We start from the raw sequence: 20530 nt of genomic DNA, 5'->3' as shown, positions 1-20530 counted from the left end.
TAACGCGAGTTTGTGAGCGTTCGTGTGTTTTATTTTTAAGTATGTGTTTGTATTAAGCCTAGATTTTGGGTACAGAGCTGAGGACATGGGCTGCTAGATCACCGCTAGCACATCCGCAATATCCAGTCCCCATAGCTCTTATTGTGTCAAAAAAAGATTTTATAGATATGTAAGTGAACCTTAGATGAGTCTTATCTCCTCCATGCGCTAGCTCGCGCATTGCGAGATTACGGCGCTCTAGCTTTGTGACTTCGGGGAGCAAGGAGGAGATTCGGAGTATGCGGGAGGTGCTGGGCTCCTTTACAGTAGGTGTGGCTGGGCTCTGGAAATGTTAGCAACAGCTCTTTGGGCTTCTTACTTGCCTCATTCATATATATATATATATATATATATATATATATATATACATATATATATATATATATATATATATATATGAAAAATAGTTTTTTTGACACAATAAAAGCACAGAGAGCTATGGGGACCAGATTTTGCAGATGTGCTAGCGGCGATCTAGCAGTCCATGTTCTCAGCTCTTGTCTTACTTTTGATGTCGGATTTTATGGAAGTCGAATAAAAGCCTTTTTTATTGTGAAGAGCTGGAATCCTGTGTTCCTTCCAGTTCTGATCATCCGTGCTCCACTGGGAGGTGGTAGGTGAGAGCTGCAGTGATTTTCCTTTCACTTATGTTCTCAGCTCTATACCCAAAATCCAGGTGACAGGTTCCCTTTAAGTGTGTGACTTTAGATTACATGACTTCAGATTCAGGGACTTTAGACGGGGACTTCAGTAAGTTAGATTCTTATCACTGCACTATATTGTATTTTTCTCTTTTCTTGCATGATCCCCATTAGTATGTGTTCCATTATTGACAGCGCAGTCCAGTGCACATCTTGTCTAATGTATGCAGTCCTGAAACAGCCGTTTGAGGGTGCATATCTTTGTTCAAAATATAAGCAAATTGCCTGTTTGGAATCGCACATCAAGTATCTAACCAATATCTAACCAAGGGAATTTCAACACTGAGAAGCGTTGACAATTTGGAAAAGTTTGCTGCTCACTGAGCAAGCACTCTATAGGGTAGATGTGGGGGAGGGTGGTAGCAAGGATGCTCAGGAAAGTGAAGTAGCTAGCTGGATAACAGTTAGAAAGTGGTGTAGAGGGAAGAGTGCCAGGGAGGCTAGCCTTTATCTGACACTCCCCAACAAGTTTGCACGGTTGGCAGATGAGGGGGATGTCAGTTCAGGGAGAGCACTGCTGCAGCTGGACACTTCCTCTGCCAGTCAGGGGAATGTTGGCTCCAGTAAGCAGGTGACCAGGAGAGCAGGGCAGGCCAGCCAGGTACTGGTAGTGGGAGACTCAATTATTAGGGACACAGATAGGGCGATCTGTCACAAAGACCGGGATCGCCGAACGATCCCGGTCTTTGTCTTCCTGGAGCTCGAGTTGTCTTCCTGGAACTCGAGTTCGTACACATCGCGGATTGGGTTGACAGATTACTGGAAGGGTCTGGAGAAGATCCAGCGGTCATGGTCCATATCAGAACCAATGACAAAGTTAGCAGTAGGTGGAGCGTCCTTAAAAATGATTTTAGGGATTTAGGTAAAAAGCTTAAGACAAGGACCTCAAAAGTAGTATTTTCCAAGATACTGCCTGTACCACAAGTCACACAAGAAAGGCAGCAGGAGATTAGAGAGGTTAACAAGTGGCTCAAAAACTGGTGTAGGAAGGAGGGGTCTGGGTTCCTGGAAAACTGGGCCGACTTCTCTGTTGGCTACAGGCTCTATCATAGGGATGGACTGCACCTCAATGGGGAATTAGCAGCTGTTTGGGGGATAAGGTTGCTAGAAGGTTGGAGGAGTGTTTAAACTAGGGACTGGGGGAGGGTAATTGCGTTATATGATGGGAAGATAGTGCAGATAGAGACCAAGGGCAAGGTAATGAAACTGGGGGAGGAATGGAAGGAAGGACTAGAACAGCTCAGAAGGAAAAGTGTAGGGCAAAAATATACATAAACCTCTTATATGTATGTATGCTAATGCCAGAACCCTGACTAATAAAACTGGTGAACTGGAATTAGTGATGTGTGAGGAGAACTATGATATACTATGATATAGTGGGAATAACATAGAGACATGACTGGGCAGTTAACATACAGGGTTAGAGTCTGTTTAGAAAGGATCGCCAAAACCAGGAAGGGGGAGGGGTCTACCTTTATGTAAAGTCCTGTCTAAAGCCCACAGTCCGATAAGATGTAAGTGAGGGATATGAACATGTGGAGTCACTGTGGATAGAAATACATGGAGGCAAAAACAATAATAAATTACTAATAGGAGTTTATTATAAACCATCTAATGTACCAGAGTCTACATTTAATACAGTTTCTATGAGGAGGTAAGTTCTAGACTTGACAGCGGCAAATCAGTGGATGTCGTATATCTTTACTTCTCCAAAGCATTTGACACTGTACCACATAAAAGGTTAGTATATAAAATGAGAATGCTTGGACTGCAAGAAAATGTCTGTATGTGGGTAAGTAACTGGATCAGTAATAGAAAACAGAGGGTTATTAACGGTACACACTCAGATTGGGTCACTGTCACTAGTGGAGTACCTCAGGGGTCAGTACTGGGGCCTATTCTCTTCAATATATTTATTAATGATCTTGTAGAAGGCTTGCACAGTAAAATATACATTTTTTCAGATGACATTAAACTGTGTAAAGTAATTGACACGGAAGAGGACAGTATACTGCTACAGAGGGATCTGGATAGATTGGAGGCTTGGGCAGAGAAGTGGCAGATGAGGTTTAACACTTGCAAATGTAAGTTTATGCAGATGGGAAGGAAGTCACCAGTACATACTAAATGGTAAAACACTGGGTAACACTGACATGGAAAAGGACCTAAAAATTTTAGTGGACAGCAAACTAAGCTGTAAAAAACAGTGTCAGGCAGCTACTGCCAAGGCCAATAAGATAATGGGTTGCATCAAAAGGGTCATAGATGCCCGTGATGGGAACATAGTCCTGCCACTTTACAAATCATTAGTCAGACCTACTGTGTACAGTTCTAGGCTTCTGTGAACAAGGCAGACATAGCAGAACTGGAGAGGGTTCAGAGAAGGGCAACTAAAGTAATAACTGGAATGGGGGGACTACAGTACCCTGAAAGATTATTAACATTAGGGTTATTCTCTTTAGAAAAAGACGACTGAGGGGAGATCTAATAACTATGTATAAATATATCAGTGGTCAGTACAGAAATCTCTCCCATCATCTATTTATCCCCAGGACTGTGACAAGGGGACATCCTCTGCGTCTGGAGGAAAGAAGGTTTGTACACAAACATAGAAGAAGGTTCTTTACGTTAAGAGCAGTGAGACTATGGAACTCTCTTCCTGAGGAGGTGGTGATGATGAGTTCACTAAAAGCGTTCAAGAGGGGCCTGGATGTATTTCTGGAGTGTAATAATATTACAGGCTATAAGCTACTAGAGAGGGGTCATTGATCCAGGGAGTTATTCTGATTGCCTGATTTGCATCGGGAATTTTGGCTTCTACCTCCCATTTTTTTTTTTTTGCCTTCCTCTGGATCAACTTTCAGGATAACAGGCCGAACTGGATGGACAAATGTCTTTTTTGGCCTTAATAATATGTTACTATGTTACTGTGTGCATTCTGCTTTTTTTGTTTACAGTATTTTATAGCAGCCCCACAGGCAAATTTTAGCTTTGCTGCTAATTTTATTTCTGACAATTTGGGAGAAAAAGAGAAGCTTGTTCCCTTGCAGATGTTAGGGGGACGGCTGGCTTTCCACAATGAAACACATTTATTATCCGTCTGGAAGCCCCTTCTGACCTCGTTTCATAGCTCTGTACGATTAGCAGGGAAATGAATTTACAAATTTGCCATCGTACATAACACCAGAGCCATCTTTTCTTCTTCTGTCCCAAAAGGTTACACCACGGCTTTCATGTAATATTAATGGCGTTATTATTACTTTGGGAGTTGAACAAGCTCATTGCAGGTTAACTCTGAGGATGCTAAAACTGCTGCGGAATAAGTGTCTGTATCTATACAGAACCAGAGGTTTGTAACTCTGCAGCCATTTCTAGCCCCCATGGAGCATTCCAGTCAATATACACAAAGCAATTTGCTGGCCGATACCACATTGAGCACTAAATAAACCTCCCTTTCTAGCCAGCAGGCATCATTTTATTCTAGATGTAGTAAGCATGGTAATACACAGCTCACAGAGGCGTCAGTATCACTGTCTCAGGCCAAGCCGTATATTTTTGAGCAGAAATGATTTCGTTGAAGCATGAAAAAACATAAAGCGACCTCAAGATCATATAATGGAAAAACCACAGAAGTAAACTGTGATAGATAAATGGTTGATCTCTGAGCTTTCACCAAATTGTTCTAATCTAGACGTTTCCCTCAATATTTATTTTCTTTCGTGGCAACGTATTCCACAGCTTTGTACAAAAATTGTTATCGCTCCTATCTCTACACAGTAGGGCCAATTTCACAATATATGCCACAAATAGTGCTGTAAAGACATTATTACTGTCCCCAGTGTGGCTCATAATCTAAGTTCTCTATCAGTATGTCTTTGGAGGAAAGTCGAGTGCCAGGAAAAACACTGGGGAGAACATACAAACTTTATGCAGACGTTGTCCCTGATCAAATTCAAGTACCTCGGTAGGGGTAAGCTGTGGAGGGTAGGGATCACTTACCTCCTTCTCCTGGTACTCACACTGCCACTGGAGATCTGGGCCGAACTGCCCAGTATCCCTGTAGGGCCAGTAGAGAGACTTCGGACCCATCTACCACTGCCTGCTGGGAGTCCTCCCAGGACCAGTCTATGAGGTCCGCGACCTCCGGTACTTCTGGTTCCTGTTGGGGGAGAGGACTGACTGTCTCTTCTCCCATGAATACACACTGGCGCTGGGGAGAAAGGACGGCACCTTATGCTCCCTGTAACTCACACTGCCGCTGGGGAGCAAGGACGGTACATTCCGCTCCCTTGGACTCACTTGGCTGCTGGGGAGAGAGACCAACTTATCTCTGCTCCCTGCAGGAGACACTGCCGCTGGGGAGGAAGGACAGCACCTTCAGCTCCCTTTGGCTCACTTGGCTGCTGTGGAGAGGGACCAACTGTCTCCTCTCATAAGGGTACACACTGCCGCTGGAGAGAGAGAGACCGGTTGTCTCTGCTCCCAATACAATACTCGGCTGTTGTGGAGGAAGGACGGCACCTTCATCTTCCTGTAACTCACTCTACCTCCCGGGAACTTGCTTGGCCGCTGGGGTATGTCCCCCCTGTCTACCACTGCCATGGCCTGCAGGTACTCTCTGATCCTCCACTTCACGATCTGTACGAGGTTTTCCATGGGGTTGGGTCCCAAGAGAGACAGCAACCCATTAACCTATCTATCAAACTCCTCCTGAGTGTAGCAGGGCTCCATGCTTGCTCTGCTGATTTTTGGTTCCTTTGTAGATAGGGGCGCTGTACGGGTACTAGAGTTACCCTCAATTTGTAATCCAGGAACTGGTGTTGCCTTGTAGCTGTCCTTCTGGGCCGTGAGAATCATCTCGTCGCTTGCCACCAATTGTAACGGACCGTTCAGCACACAACTCCGTTCAGACGATATCCTCCTTTCAGACTGACAGGCAGTTACTGCAAGCACCAATTTCCCGAACTGCAAGCACGTGAATACTCCATACTCCCAAAGGGAAAACACATGAAGGCTGTATACAGCCGAACAGAAAAACCCTATGAACAGTTTACACTCCTGGAAGTCGCATTGTAACAGCATACACTCCTATCCCCCCCAAGAACGAGACGACACTTCGCTTGAGGGTTAAGCAGAACACACTGTCCTGGGGCATACAGTCTCTTTTATTTTCCCTTGTCAGTCCAGAGGACTGACAAGGGAAAATAAGTACAGCAGCCAATCGGATACAATGGGACAATAGAAACACACCCAGCATATTCCTCCCCTCTGTCTAGGAGATAATTGAGTCAATTTCTGTATCTACTCAATTATCTCCTAAGCTGAAAAGTTACACTTCTTATAAATTGGTACAACTTTGTGAGTTTACATAGTACATACATATAACTTATATCAATTCAACCAGTATAACTTAGGGACAAACCTATCCAAAATTCACTTGAATAGGTTCAGGGGTTTAAAAGTTAGTAAAAGTCTCTTTTTTATCACTTGCAAGCATGGCTTTTCCTGCCCAAACCAGTTCCCACTGGTCTGGCCGTGTCCCTGAGATAACGCCCTGCTGGAAAACAATGGATCCAAGGGAAGGGGAAGAGAAAGAATCCAAGAAGTCCAATAGCCCAAATAAGTATCTTAAAGGGCCGTAATCCAGGGGCAGGAGGCGGGCAAACAGCCCCCTCCAAAACACAGTGGCGAAGTGGCTTTCACCACAAGGTCCTACGCTGTGAGTTCCTTTAAGATGTTATAAGAGTTAAAAGTTTGTCGTGATGCCAGTCTCATTGAATAAACTTGCATCAGAGGAACACTCTTCCAACTTTATCTTGGTCACCAGCAAGCTTTGGCAAAAGTTTTGGCAGGCAAACACATTAGGCACAACTACATCATTCACTTTCTTTAGCTCTGCTGTGCTATCAGGATTAAATATAAACTTTTCCTTTCTGCTGTACTTAGCTTGGTAGTCTGACTCTATCTTTATCTCAATATGAATCTTTTATCTTTATCTTTATTTCGCTCTCTCTTTATCTTTATCCAGGGAACCTTTCTTCTTGGCTTCTGGGGCTCCTTATTTTTCTCTTGTTCCAGCAGAGTTGAGGGTACTCTGGCTGGCTTTGGCAAGGCCCGTCCAACAGGGACGAGGACCTGCTTCTTCCCTTAACAGGGGGTAAGCTATGCTAACTTTCACTTACTAAAACTCCTCCCTCTCTAGAGAGGGCTAGAATGGATAGGAGGTTCCACTCTAGGCAAACTAGCTCTGCCATTGTTGTCAACATCTGCTGGTAGACCAGGTATATTTAACTTTAATAGTACATTGCAAGGGAAAGAATATGCATATTATACAGGACCTGGAAATCAATACACAAGATGACATTGGGTCAACCATAGGTGATAGTAAGAGGCACAAAGAGGTGGTAATACCACTCTGGGGTATTACATACGCAACACTCATAGTTCTCATTGTGAGTCCTTTTGGCACCAAACATCTAGATACTACTGCCTTGTACTGGCCTGGGGAATTGTAAAGGGTGGATTCCGGTTGGCTTAGCTCTGTTTCTCATAGGCACTGCAACATTAGAAAACACAGGAGGGTGAAACTGCTCTGAGGTAGGATTAACCTTTTGTGCAAAAAAATAAAATAAATGAATGGGGGGGGGGGCAATAAGCTTCAAGCTAGTCTGTTTCATGTTGGGACCCTTTTTTCTCTATGTAAACTGCAGAGACTGGGGCAGTAATTATTTGTGTAGCAAGGCCTGAAAAATACATGAATGTATCTTATTTTAGACGGATTAAATTCCATTGCCTCACATATATACTGTACAAAGCCCAGAGGCGTTAAACCCTGACTCCATCAGTGATCCAGAATGGATTGCTTATATATAATTAGGTTTAATGGCTTAATTCTGAACTCAGTCATTGAAATATAGTTAGCTACATTGGTTCAGTGCATTAAAATTTACTTCCAAAACTGCTAGAGCTGAAAAATGAAGTAGGCCGATTATTACTATAGTATGGTGACAGATTATATTATGAAGGTAGCTTGTTTAGTCAGCCTGGTAAGGGTAGCTGCTTAAAATGGACTCAGTCTCTGCTTCCAAGTGAGAAGTTTCCATTGAAAGTGAGCTGTATGTCAACATATTCTTTCTTAGTATATGCTAGGTTGACATTTTCATTTGCTAAATCTGATAGTCTTTCATGGCACAGAAGCAGACTGCCGGAGTTACCATATCCGGCATAACCAGAAAGAGTCTGATGGGTTTCCAGTATAAATGCCGGTTTTCTGCCAGAAAAATACAGCTGCATGCAATGGTATTTCTCCTGCAGAAAGCCAGCATTTATGCCGAAAAACCCACCCGATCCCATTATAGTTAAAGGGGATAAAACGTTGCCTGGCGGTTTCTATCTATGACGGCTACTGTAACTCCGGTAGTCTGCTCATCTGCCGGAAACGACTTTTTGCCGAACGGAAATGTAATCGAAGCCTAAGGCAATATTCATATATAACACATGGGAATTTCAGATTCCATGTGATTTGACTTCTGATAGCCCGTAATCTTGAGTCTGTCGACAGAGTACAGGCAGCCTGCAGTCTACTAGATGTTTTGCACTTGGGATAATGTTGTATATTTGCATATTTGATTCTACTGGAAAGGAAGAACAGAAGAACAAGTTTGAGGACAACCACTGCATGCTAAAATGTAAACATGGGTGATATATTTTCTTTCACCATTAATGAACTCTACTTTTATCATTCTCTACATTTATGCTAGGAACAATTCAATCAATATATGATTATTGCTAGGTATCATCAGAAATCTTCAGAAAAGATGGTATTGGCTTTCAGGATGCCTGCTCTGCATGATAACAAGCACTGCTAGATGTTGATGGATGTGTGATAATGGAGATAACAGCGACTCGTTTGCATGCTGTCTGTACATCCAGATTGATCAATACAGGACTGTGACCATACCGTAATGCTGCGCCAACACCTACCGTATATATTACAGAGAGACAATGGACAAAGGTGCTGTGGTTCTTTTTTCACATGTCCCATAGTCTACGAGGTATAATAGTAAAGGTCATAGGACGAGCACTCACATTCTACCTGGAATCCTATTGTCTTGGCAGATTGGTAAAAATGATTTTCAGCCATTTCCTAGACAATCTGAAATGCTGGGTAATAGCCAATGTGGCCACAATTACAGCTCTTCTGAGATCCCATTTGGAATGTAATATTATGTCTACCTTTTTATGGGAAAGTGAGGTGGGAAAGTGAGGTGATAGCCATTGTGGGAACTTTACGGCTGTCAAATTGGTCGTCAGCTGATTTTTTTTAAATGTATACTGTACAGCATAGAAGTAACAGTGATCAACCAAGAGGACAATGCTAGGAGTTTTTTTTTACTGGTGCTTTCATTTTTGTTTTGTAACATTTTGTTAAACACTGAAAATAATCTTTAAATCATATGCCCTCTTCTTTAGATCATGTCATAGATGTTTCAGCCAAACAGAGTTTTCCATTGAAATGAGCTGAAAACATAACCCGAGACAACTGCACTTCTTGCTTGCAGATTGCATTTGGGTATTCCATCCAAAGTGTAGTAGGGCTGATATTGATCTAAGAAGACATAGGTAGAAAGGCATGGTAGATTAGGTCATCAGTATCAAAATCCTGGTAAATCCCCTTAATTAAGAAAATAAAAATATATAAATATTACTTTATTATAAATATATTCCCAATTTCCTTTCATTAGTTATAATGGCTTGTTTTGTCTGGGGAGCAATCATTAGGAGAAATAAAATGGCTGCTGTCCTATTAGTTCATACAAAACCTGTCCTAATCACATAGGAGGACAACTTACAACACTGAACTATACAGCTACCTTAGCCTCTTCTCTGCTCTGCTTGTCAGGGATTATGATCCTGAATACAGCTGATAAGATCTTCTGCTGAATCTCTGTAGGACTGGAGTTCATGAGTAGACATAAAATACAGAGGGGAAGGACAGGACAGATGGTGGTAATATTGGGCTGTGGTAATGGAGACTGCATACAAGTTCTGCTGCTCATCAGCCACATACCAACCTCCTCTCTATATTTCATGTCTCCTCATGAACTCCATTCCTACAGAGAGTCATCTGAAGATCATATTAAACTGTATTCAACATCATTCCTGATGAGTAGAGCAGAGAGGAGGATGAGGCAGCGTTTTAGGTCAATGTTGTGAAGTAACTTGTCCTGCTGTGTGATTAGGACAGGTTTTTTCTGTATTAAAATGATGCTGGCCATTTTATTTCTACTAATGATTTCTCCCTAGACAAAATGAGCCATTATAACTAATACAAGGTATTTGGGAATATATTTATAATAAAATAATGTTTAAAGAGGACCTGTCACCACTCCTAAGTTAACATGCCTATTTAAATATCTTCATGCATTCCCCATGTAAAAACAATTCTGGAACATCTATTCTTACATCTGTATGTTGTGCCATTCCGTTATTATTCCTGCTAGAAGTTATGAATTAATTACTAGCAGTCTGTAGTAAGGGTATAAAGGGGCAGTAACAAGTTGGGGGGTGAACCTGCACAGTCTAAAAATGGCAGCACTGATTGGATAAGGTGAGTCTGTGCAGGAACACACCTCCAACTAGTTACCGCCCCTCTGTACCCTTACTGCAGAATGACAGGAATTCATTCATAACTTCTCGTTGAAACAGAGTCATAAGAATAGATGTTCTAGAATTGTTATTACATGGTGAATGCATGAAGCTATTAAAACAGGTATGTCAGGAGCGGTGAAAGGTCCGCTTTAAGCATTTTCATTTTCTTAATTCCTGGAGAACCTCTTTAAACATAAACAATATAATGCTTCTATGTTGACCCCTGAAATGCTGTAAATACTGACACAGTACGGCAGCCTCTGCTTTCTTTGTCAGAACTGCATTAATGTATACCCATCACTTACATATATATGGATTTCATATAAAGCACATAATTACAAATTCAGTGACATTAAGTGGTTAAATAGCATTATTCCTTGAACAGGCAAAAAGAGCAGGATCACCCATACTGGTAGCTGCCGTTATTAATAGTGTCATATGCAATACTTAATCAGAATTGCCCCCTTCGAAATATCTAGCTCTCTGCTTGACTTCCCAGAATCCTTAGCTCCGTGCTAATACAACTCCCCCCGGTGATAAATGGTATTTAAACTAATCGATACATCTACAATACAGTTAAAATCTTGAATTTTACAATTTATGGTCAAATTGTAAAACATACCTATAAACAACAAGTGCCAGAGGCAGATTTTTATCTCTGTAGGTAGAGGAAGATCTGGACTTAAAGGGAACCTGTCACCATGATTTTGCGCATAGAGCTGGGGACATGGGCTGCTAGATGGCCGCTAGCACATCTGCAATACCCAGTCCCCATAGCTCTCTGCGCTTTATTGTGTTAAAAAAAACGTTTTGATTGATATGAAAATTACCTGATATGAGTCCTGTAGCCGGAGATGAGTCAAGCGGAAAGGAGCCCAGCACCGCCCTGCGTCCTCCGAATCTCCTCCTTGCTGGCTGACGTCACAGAGCTTAGTTCGTTCCCTGTGCTGATGCCAGTACAGGGAATGAACATGATGCCGACACTGCGCATGTGTTAGCTCGCGCATCGCGAGATTTCGGTGCTCCAGCTCTGTGACGCCAGCAAGGAGGAGATTCGGAGGACGCGGGGCAGTGCTGGGCTCCTTTCCGCTTGACTCATATCCGGCTACAGGACTCCTATCAGGTAATTTGCATATCAATCAAAACGTTTTTTTAACACAATAAAAGCACACAGAGCTATGGGACCTGGGTACTGCAGATGTGCTAGCGGCCATCTAGCAGCCCATGTCCCCAGCTCTATGCGGAAAATCATGGTGACAGGTTTCCTTTAAGTGGAAAATATTGAATTGAATGAAAAAAGGGATTTTACCGCAGCTTTTCATTAGAAATGTGGATCAAACTTTCTGGGTTCTTTAGCCCTAAAGTCAATCATGGTCCTAAATCCACTTTAACCTAGGACTTGAGGGGCAGGGGGTCCATCATACCCTGGTCTTTGAATGGCTGTCTGTAATAGCCATGAAGATCAGAGGAAAACAAGATATGAATTGTTAATGTGCCCGGCCTCTCAAACGGTGGGAATGTGACTTTGTAGCACATGGTAACTGTGGAAACAGATTCTAGAGTGGCTTATAAAGTGGTTGTTATAACTTGATTAAGAGACATGGTACTCTAATGACATCGCTGCAATTGTTAACATTTCGTAGCCCTGCCATATATATCTAGGTTTCCTTAATGTGTAGAGTGTACAACTTGCATCTGTTTGATGCAGATATCACTTGACACAAGCTTTATACTATACATATATGGGACAGTTTGTGAAATAATAGCCAACTGGTAACTGCAATACTCTGAGGCACACAGCCTGAAGGTTCTCATGCCGTTGACTGTAGAGTCCCTTCTGAGATCATTATAGTGAATAATTGCTAGATTTTCATTCAATGTGAGGGCCTTGACATAAAAGAGGTTCTAAATAAATAATATTAAAATGGCAGAATCTAGTGTTCTAACTACTACACATAATATTGTTTTGGTCCATAGATAGCCATGCACAAATCCTGTCCTTGGGGCAACATAGTGAACCAGACATGTGAAAATAACATTGGCCCACATTTACTAATGTGAGTGCACTAATGTGAATTTGTCACATCTTGGCACAATTTGGCACATCTAGTTTTAGGAATATCCACTGCACTAGCTTGCCAAGGAGCATGGCTTTATGGGAAAAGGACATGGTTGATCTGGAAAGGAATGTGCCCTAATACTGAACATTTTCTGCCAAAATTGCAACACAATAATTGCGTAAAATTCTGTCACAAAGTAAACGGACCATTTAAATTTAATTTACAAAACCATATCTTACCAATGTAGTGTTTAGAATGATGCATACCCTAATTCTGGTACCCAATCATAACAAATACTAATTGCTTCTAGTTCTGGTATCCTTTAACTCAAAGTTAGCGTTTTTGTCATTTTCCCCCAGCAGAAGGACCTAGACAATCTTGGTTGTGGCTGGCACATTTCCACATATACCAGTTTGGACCCCAGGGAAGCCAGTACTACACATACTACATTAACTGCCCTTAACAAAGTTCAGAAGGACAACATTTCTTCAAACAGATAGGAAGGGGAATCACACCGCGACACTTGAGTGTAGAAATAGCAAGAGTTCACAAAGTCAGAAAGTATTACTTTATTGAGTGGGTAGTAAATGCCTGAAATAGAATCCCAGAGGATGTGTTTGATGCAAGTAACATAAAATAATATAAAAGTGCGTCTGTGCCAGCAGGAACAAAAATTCATCAAGATCTTTGCCTTATTCTTCATTGTCTATGATATTTGAAAGTCACTTATAAACAGTATAAATGTATTAAATCATTTTTCAAATGGGTTCATCTTTTGGGAAGCTTTCAACTATGGTTCTTAATTTAGAAACCAACTTACATAGTACATAACCAGCTTAAGAACAGTGAAGATAAGGTCTGATCTTGAAGGTTATTTCCAAGTAGATATGACTGCCATACAAGTTATATTAATTTAGAGATAACTTTGATTCTGGCCTTATAACCTCTGCATGTTCACACCAGCCCTACCCATTTCTGTTGTTCTGCTCTGTTAGAGGACTATAATGATGTCTGTTCAGATTCCGTTCTGAGTCGTTCATGAAGGATTTTCTTGGCTGCTTTTTTGGCGGGATCAGTGAAGGAGGCCCCAAATGGAGCCTCTGATGCAGATGTGACTGAGCCCTTAGATGCATTCATTGAATGAGGCGTGCATTGAATGATGGATCCGGCACTCACTGTCACCCCATAGGCATCCAGGCCCTTACCTTAAAGAGGACCTTTCATCAGTTTAGTCCTAGTCTAATTATGGTCTTACCTTATAGGGTGGCCCCCACTGATGCCATGGCTCTTAGCCAGGGAGAATGAGCTCCTCCCTGGCTAAGAGCTGTGCGCTCTGATTGGATGCGCTCACAGCCAGGGAGAAGAGAACCACCCCCAGCGAAACTGCGAGTCTCCGCCTGGTATAACAAAGTTAACGGGCAGACGAACGGGGTAGAGGAGGGTCTTTGGGGGGAAAAAAAGTGCCATGGCATCAGTCGGGGTCACCCTATAAGGTAAGACCATAATTAGACTAGGGCTAAACTGATGAAATGTCCTCTTTAAAAAGACCTACAATACAGTCACATGGCAATGTATTGTAGTGATCAGGGCATAGCTAAAGGCTCATGGGCCCTGGTGCAAGAGTTTAGCTTGGTCCACCTTCCCTCACTGCTTTGTGGCCAGGGGCAGGGAAGCACATTGCCTTCCTGCTGCCCTAGGCAAAGATTGAAACGGCACCCCCCTCTCTGCCAAATTCTTGACCTAACCCCTTCCCTCCAGCCAGAGGTGTAACTTGACCAGCATGCACTTACTATAATATTGGTGTCTTCTTATGACCCTTGTGCCTCCCAGGCTCCTAGACCCGGTAGCGACTGCTGCCTCTGCACCCCTTACAGGTACGACCCTGGTTGTGATCATAAGTTTGTAGGTTCAATACCACTAGTGAGGCTGCAAATGAAAAAACTGTCCAACATAAGAAATGTTTTAAAATATGTAATAACAAAGCTTAAGAAAACTACAACATCCATATTTGGTTCTCCCAATTGTAGCCACCTGTGGACTAAAGTTATTCTTATTATTCACATCACACAGTGAATGACATTTTTATAAAAATCCTAAAAACATGGTGAAGTTTTTCACAATCCTTCTCTCAAAAATGTATAAATGTTAGGCTTCCTTCACACTGCCGGCAGGAGTTCCGGCAGGCTGTTCTGGAAGAAAACAGGCTGTCGAAGCTCTCTGGATCCGGCATTGCCGGATGTTACCGGAATTCCCGTTGGACCCATTGCCAATTATGGGGTGCCGTGGAGATCTGACCGCTACCTGACAAATATGCCAGGATTTGGCCTGCTGGGACTCCTGCCTCAATCACAGGCCTCAATCAATAGGTTTTATATCTGTAAACCCTAAATAGTGATAAAAATTCTACTGCATTCAGCTGCATGGATATAAAATGCGGTTATACAAATGCAAAATAGACTTTGACTTTAAGGCTTCTTTCACATGAGCTAGTTTTCCATTTGGATGCGATGTGTGTTGTGGATAGCATACTGATTGAGTCCTTACCATTCATTTCAATGGGTCTGTGCATATGAGCATTGCTTATCACTGATTATCTCTGCGTTCAGGAAAAACTGCAGCGTGTTCTATATTTTATATTTATCACGCAGCCCTGGCCCCATAGAAATGAATGGGGCTTGAATAAAAAACGGAAAGCATTTGGGTGCACTGATGGTTGCTAGGAGATTTTGAGTGTTATTCTTCAGTTTTTCTTCAAGTGTGAAAAAAGCATCAAAAACTGATTGCACCCGCATGGAAAAAACTGAAACACTAAATTCAGTCACAGACAAAACCGGTTGAACTTGCGAGCAAAACCATCAGTTTTTTGCTGAACTGATCCCAACTCATTCCGTATAGCTTGTGTGAAATAAGCCTACAAGAGTTGTCCAGGATTATGGTATTGATAGGCCTATCCTCAGGATAGGTCATCAGTATCAGACTTGCACTGCACTCCCGCTGATCGGCTCTTACCTTGTAGCTCCAGTGCCAGAACTACATAGCTCTGTCCATTGTGTACTGTTTAGTAGACGGAGCAAGTAACAGCAGCACTGCTCCCACTGAAGTGAATGGAAGAAGCACTGCAGTATCCAGCAATTATTGTCTTACCTGATGGCATTTTAATGCAGGTAAACCATTAGGGATTATAGACTATATAGCACCACTGTACAATAGATGAAACTACGTAGTTCTGGTGCCAACTGCCAGCGCCAAAGCTACAAGACATCAGCTGATCACTGGGGGTGTGGGGTGTCTGACCCTTGACGATGATAAATTGATGGCCTATCCTGATTATAGGCAATCATTATCAAAATCCTGTCCAACCTTTTTAAGGGTTTAAATATCTCAAAAAGATTTTCAGTCATCACGTGGACTTTCTATTGTTGGTGCCATTATATTATGCAAAGAGGGCCTGGTTCAATGTCTCCACTTGTACTGTAGATTGTAATGTTTCACTTTTCATGCATGAATCTAGGCAAAACTTTTTGGAAGCTGGAATAAGATGATAAATAGTCAATTACTGACTTGTGATTTTTTTCCTTAGGTGTTCCTTCTGGACCCCGCAATGTCATCTCAATAGTCAATGAGACCTCCATCACCTTGGAGTGGTATCCACCACGTGAAACTGGTGGCAGGGATGACGTCACCTACAATATCATCTGCAGGAAGTGCCGTTCTGACCGGCGGAGTTGCTCCAGATGTGATGACAATGTAGATTTTGTTCCACGGCAGATGGGATTAACGGACACTCGTGTCTTCATTAGTAATTTATGGGCACATACTCCTTACACTTTTGAGATCCAGGCTGTGAATGGAGTCACCAATAAAAGTCCATTTCCTCCGCAGCATGTCTCTGTCAATATCACTACTAACCAGGCTGGTAAGTTAATGCCAAGTTAAATTTATGTAGGTATAATGAATTCTGGATCTGGGTACAGTTATTTGGGGGGAAATTAGTCAGCAAGCTGTAAGCTGAATTGACTTGAAATTCAAAAAGCTCCTTTAAATAAGCAGCGATTGCACTTCCACTTGATGGTGGCTCAGTCATTTGGCTTCAAGACACATTCTTGAATGATGTGGAAACTCTGATGTTGAGCCAATGCTCATATGACATTGCCGGTGTATTGACATTGATGTGTTGATATGTCAATGTCAGGGCTTCAGTCAACATCAGCCATGAAGCTGAGATATAATGAGGACATGGTGCTAAGCCATCAGTGATCAGGTAGATATTGAACAACTTCCAGTATTTCATCCCTTAGGTGGTCCAGAGGATATTGGATTGTTGGAATTCTATAAATAACAATCAAGCGGCTTCAATGTGATTTAAAAAAATAAATAAAATTACAGTAGCAAATTTTTAGATTCCAGGCCAAAGTAAGCCAACTAATAGGCGGTGTGAGAAATTTATCATCCAGATAAATCTGGTGCACTTTTAGACTGTCCAGTCTAAGCTTACACCACCTAAAAATTGCATTGTATTAGTAAATCTGTCTAATTGTCTCATATGTCACACAATCAAACAGTTTGGAAAAGTTAGGCCAGCAGATACAATGTGTACTATACCACTACCTCATTAGCAGTATTGTCACATATGGAACTCCCATGAGCTTTAGAAGAGTGCACTGGTTTAATGCTATATAGTCTATAATCCATAATGGTTTAACTGCATTAAAATGCCATCAGGTAAGACAATAATTGACAATTTAAAATGATATGGTATGAATATGTGACTTTTTCCTGGATATTTGCCAGAAATAGCAACAGACGGATTGAGACAGAAGCTTTTAGTATTGCATCAGACGTCTCTACCGTTCTCCTTCACCTCTAGCCTATCTATCTCTTATCTCTCAAGTCATGTTCTTCAATCCAGCATCCATCCATATTATCTAGGACTTTGCCATCTCTTCATATTTTTATTTGTGTCACATACATAACTAGTTTCAATATCCATTAATGCAAACACATCTATCAAATCCGTTCAATGGTTCTCAGCCTAGCCATTTATCTCTCCTATATCAAGCAACTGCTGAAAATTCCAACATGGTCTGAGCTTCTCACGAGAAGTGCTCTTCTTAATTAACCCTGTGATTGTCCTTGGACTGTTCACTCAAATACATGTCATTTCATCAGGTACTTTTGGGATGAAATCATGTCATTCATTTTCCATGTATGGTAAATCATCAAGTCGGTCTTTTCCTCTTTACTGAGCCATGTGTTGTATAATGTCTACACATATAACATGATGACTAACGTGTCATGGTGGAACGATCATGAAATTCAAGTAGATGAATTGGGTCACACACATTGTATAGTTTTGGGAATTTATATGGAACCATACCTAGAGATGTTGGTTCTTGCCTCACACCTTGTTGGCTTATTTAGCTATTACTTTACTTGTTGATAGTATATGCACTGTAAGTGAGCTTTGGGTTCCTTGTAACCTGCTTGAGTCCCCATTTTTTTTAAGCATGGTGTAACTAGTCTCTGTATCTCAGACTGAAAATATGTTTAGGGGTGTATCATTCACCTACACCAGTTTTCTGGCACAAAAAAGTTGCAAAGCCCATGTTTATGACTTTGTATACACCATTGCATCTAAATCATCATAAATTTAACGCATCCTCCGGCAGCGCAGGGGATATCAAAGACTGCTGTAAAATGTCGGTCTTTGATAAGTATCCAACACTGTATCTATAGACATTTGATGAGTGTTGACTGAATCTGCCCCAAAGTTGGCAGAATTGGCCAACTAGCTAATGTGAATGGTGGGAGGGTCCCAACAATCCCACTGGCAGCATATCTCTTGGGAAGGAACAATTGGACTGTTTAATTTCGAATGAGATAAGTCACCACCAGAGGTGTCTTACAGCAGTTTACTTCCCTCTCATCATGAAATGCACTTTGGCAGAGATTGCATGGGTATAGGAGATGTGAAGTCATCTAAAGTGCATTGCCAACCTTAGAACCCCCTATGGGGCAGTAAAGAGAGTCTCATGGTAAAACCAGAATCACAACTATCACTTCATATCAACCCTACCCCCAATAATCATGTCAAAATTGGAAAAAACCTCCATAAAATGTCACCTTTTTATTGTAGATTTTGAATTTTTTCAAATTTAGCCTTAAGGACCAGTAAAAAAAAAATGTAAACCAAGTATTAAATGAAGAAGAAAACAAAATGTAACATTATTTCGCGTTTGTTTTTTTTGCGTTCACTTTGTTCCCACAGTAACTTTATTCTGTGGGTCTGTACGAATATGACAATGGCAAATTTATATAGTTTTTATTGTTTATTTGCATAAAACAAGGGTCCCATAGACTATAATGTGGGTCCATTAGTTTTCCGCTCAGCGGAATATTTTTGAAGCAGAGACAAAGTTGCGCATGCAGAAACCTAATGCACCCTATTATAGTCTATGGGGCCCATAGGCCCATAGGCACCATTTGGCTCAGTTATGTGCCGAATCCGTACTTTCTGTTCTCCTGATCCTATAATGAAGCAGAAAAACGGAAAGGCTGGACGTTGATGTGAACTCAGCCTAAGAAAGTGGAATACTTAAAAAAGGTAATTCAAAAATAATAATGAAATGCTCCATTTAATGTAGCAGGTAGCCAAGGTGTGCAGTGGCAATCTGTAAGGCCGCTTTCACACAGTCAGTGTTTGATCAGTGATTTTCATCAGTGTTTGTCAGCCAAAGCAGGCGCAAGGTAAAAACACAGAACAGGAACAATTCTTTCCACTATACCTTATGTATGTGTACGCTTTAATCCTGGTTTGGCTCACATTCAATGAAGTTAATCACTGACCTTACATTGACCAAATACTGACTAACCCCAGGCATGTTGTCAAATGGCACGCAGGGACCTGTAGTTCAACCCTATCAATGTAGCGCCAGATTGAGTTTAACATCTACATGTGGAATTAAGCGAAGAAATGTAATTTTTGAGAAGAACACTTGACAGTTATCCTGTTGCCGTAGCTTTCTAGATTCTTACTACATTACCCATGCTAACCACGCAACAGAGCCATAGCTATGAAGCCTGCAATTAACAAAACAGCAATCAAGTTAAGTGCTTAATTTCAGGAAATTAACATCCTTCTCCAAAAGGATGGGAATAGAAAACAAAAAAGGCGGATTAGAGGAGATCTGGGTAAACAGAAGAAGCGTCGGCATTCTGCCTCCTGCGTGTACTTGAAAGAGAGACCTCGTATTGGGGTGGTAAACAGAGCTGACCTCAGAAATGAAGCATTATGCAAAGCAGAGAGGAACCAGGGGAGACCCGAGCTCCTCTGATTAGAAACTTAGGAATTATATGAGGCCTTCTGATGCATCGTGTCCTCCATACAGAAGGCTGCACATGTAGAATAATAGATTTATCTGGCAGGATCATATCACATTGTCTTTATGCACAGTTTAACGTGGATTAATTACACACGCAATTACAAGGTGAACTTTACTACATAATACTAATTGATATTACAGCTGTCATCCTTTTGTATAATTCACACTTGTGACTGCTTTATGTTCCTATGGCACACTGCACATGATGGGCGCCGACTGTTTTCTCTAACCTGACTCATCTTAAAATGATTGCATTACAAAGGTAATTTTGGCAGACCTGAAGTTCTCACTCAATCCTTGGGGTGATGTATTGTTTCAACATTAAATTATATATATATATATATATATATATATATATATAAAATTATTATTTTTTGTTTGTTTTGTTTTTTAAGAACTATGACAGAAAAAAATAAATCACTTGACAGAAAAACACCCGCTTGTCACTATGTGGCAATACATACCTTTACAAGGTGGTTTGAGTCACTGTTGTTTTTTTTTTGTGAAAAAAATGCATATAAAATAGTCACAAAACTCCCCCCCCCCCCCCCCCTAGAAAATCCACTGGCTCAGATTTTGTAATGTGTCTGTGTCGTGGCTCAGGAGGAGCAGAAGTGGAGAACGAGGGTGGTAGTGCCTTTGGCTGCAGTAGTTTATCACAGTGGGTATGCTCTCGCCATTGCTCCCTAGTCCCGGG

At 41.5% G+C, this 20530-nt stretch overlaps 1 protein-coding gene across 4 annotated transcripts in view; it reads left to right on the top strand.

Moving 5' to 3' along the window:
• Positions 1-20530, top strand: part of EPHB1 (EPH receptor B1) — a 359685-nt gene that overhangs the window by 245118 nt on the left and 94037 nt on the right. For all 4 annotated transcript variants that reach the window (XM_044289421.1, XM_044289419.1, XM_044289422.1 and 1 more), the window contains exon 5: positions 16032-16367. In XM_044289421.1, the coding sequence (XP_044145356.1) occupies positions 16032-16367 (336 nt within the window). The remainder of the gene's footprint in view (positions 1-16031; positions 16368-20530) is intronic.

This window comes from Bufo gargarizans, chromosome 4, assembly GCF_014858855.1.
Source record: "Bufo gargarizans isolate SCDJY-AF-19 chromosome 4, ASM1485885v1, whole genome shotgun sequence".
Classification (NCBI taxonomy): domain Eukaryota; kingdom Metazoa; phylum Chordata; class Amphibia; order Anura; family Bufonidae; genus Bufo; species Bufo gargarizans.
Note: the sequence above shows the minus strand (reverse complement) of the source record. Positions and strands in the feature narration are given on the sequence as shown.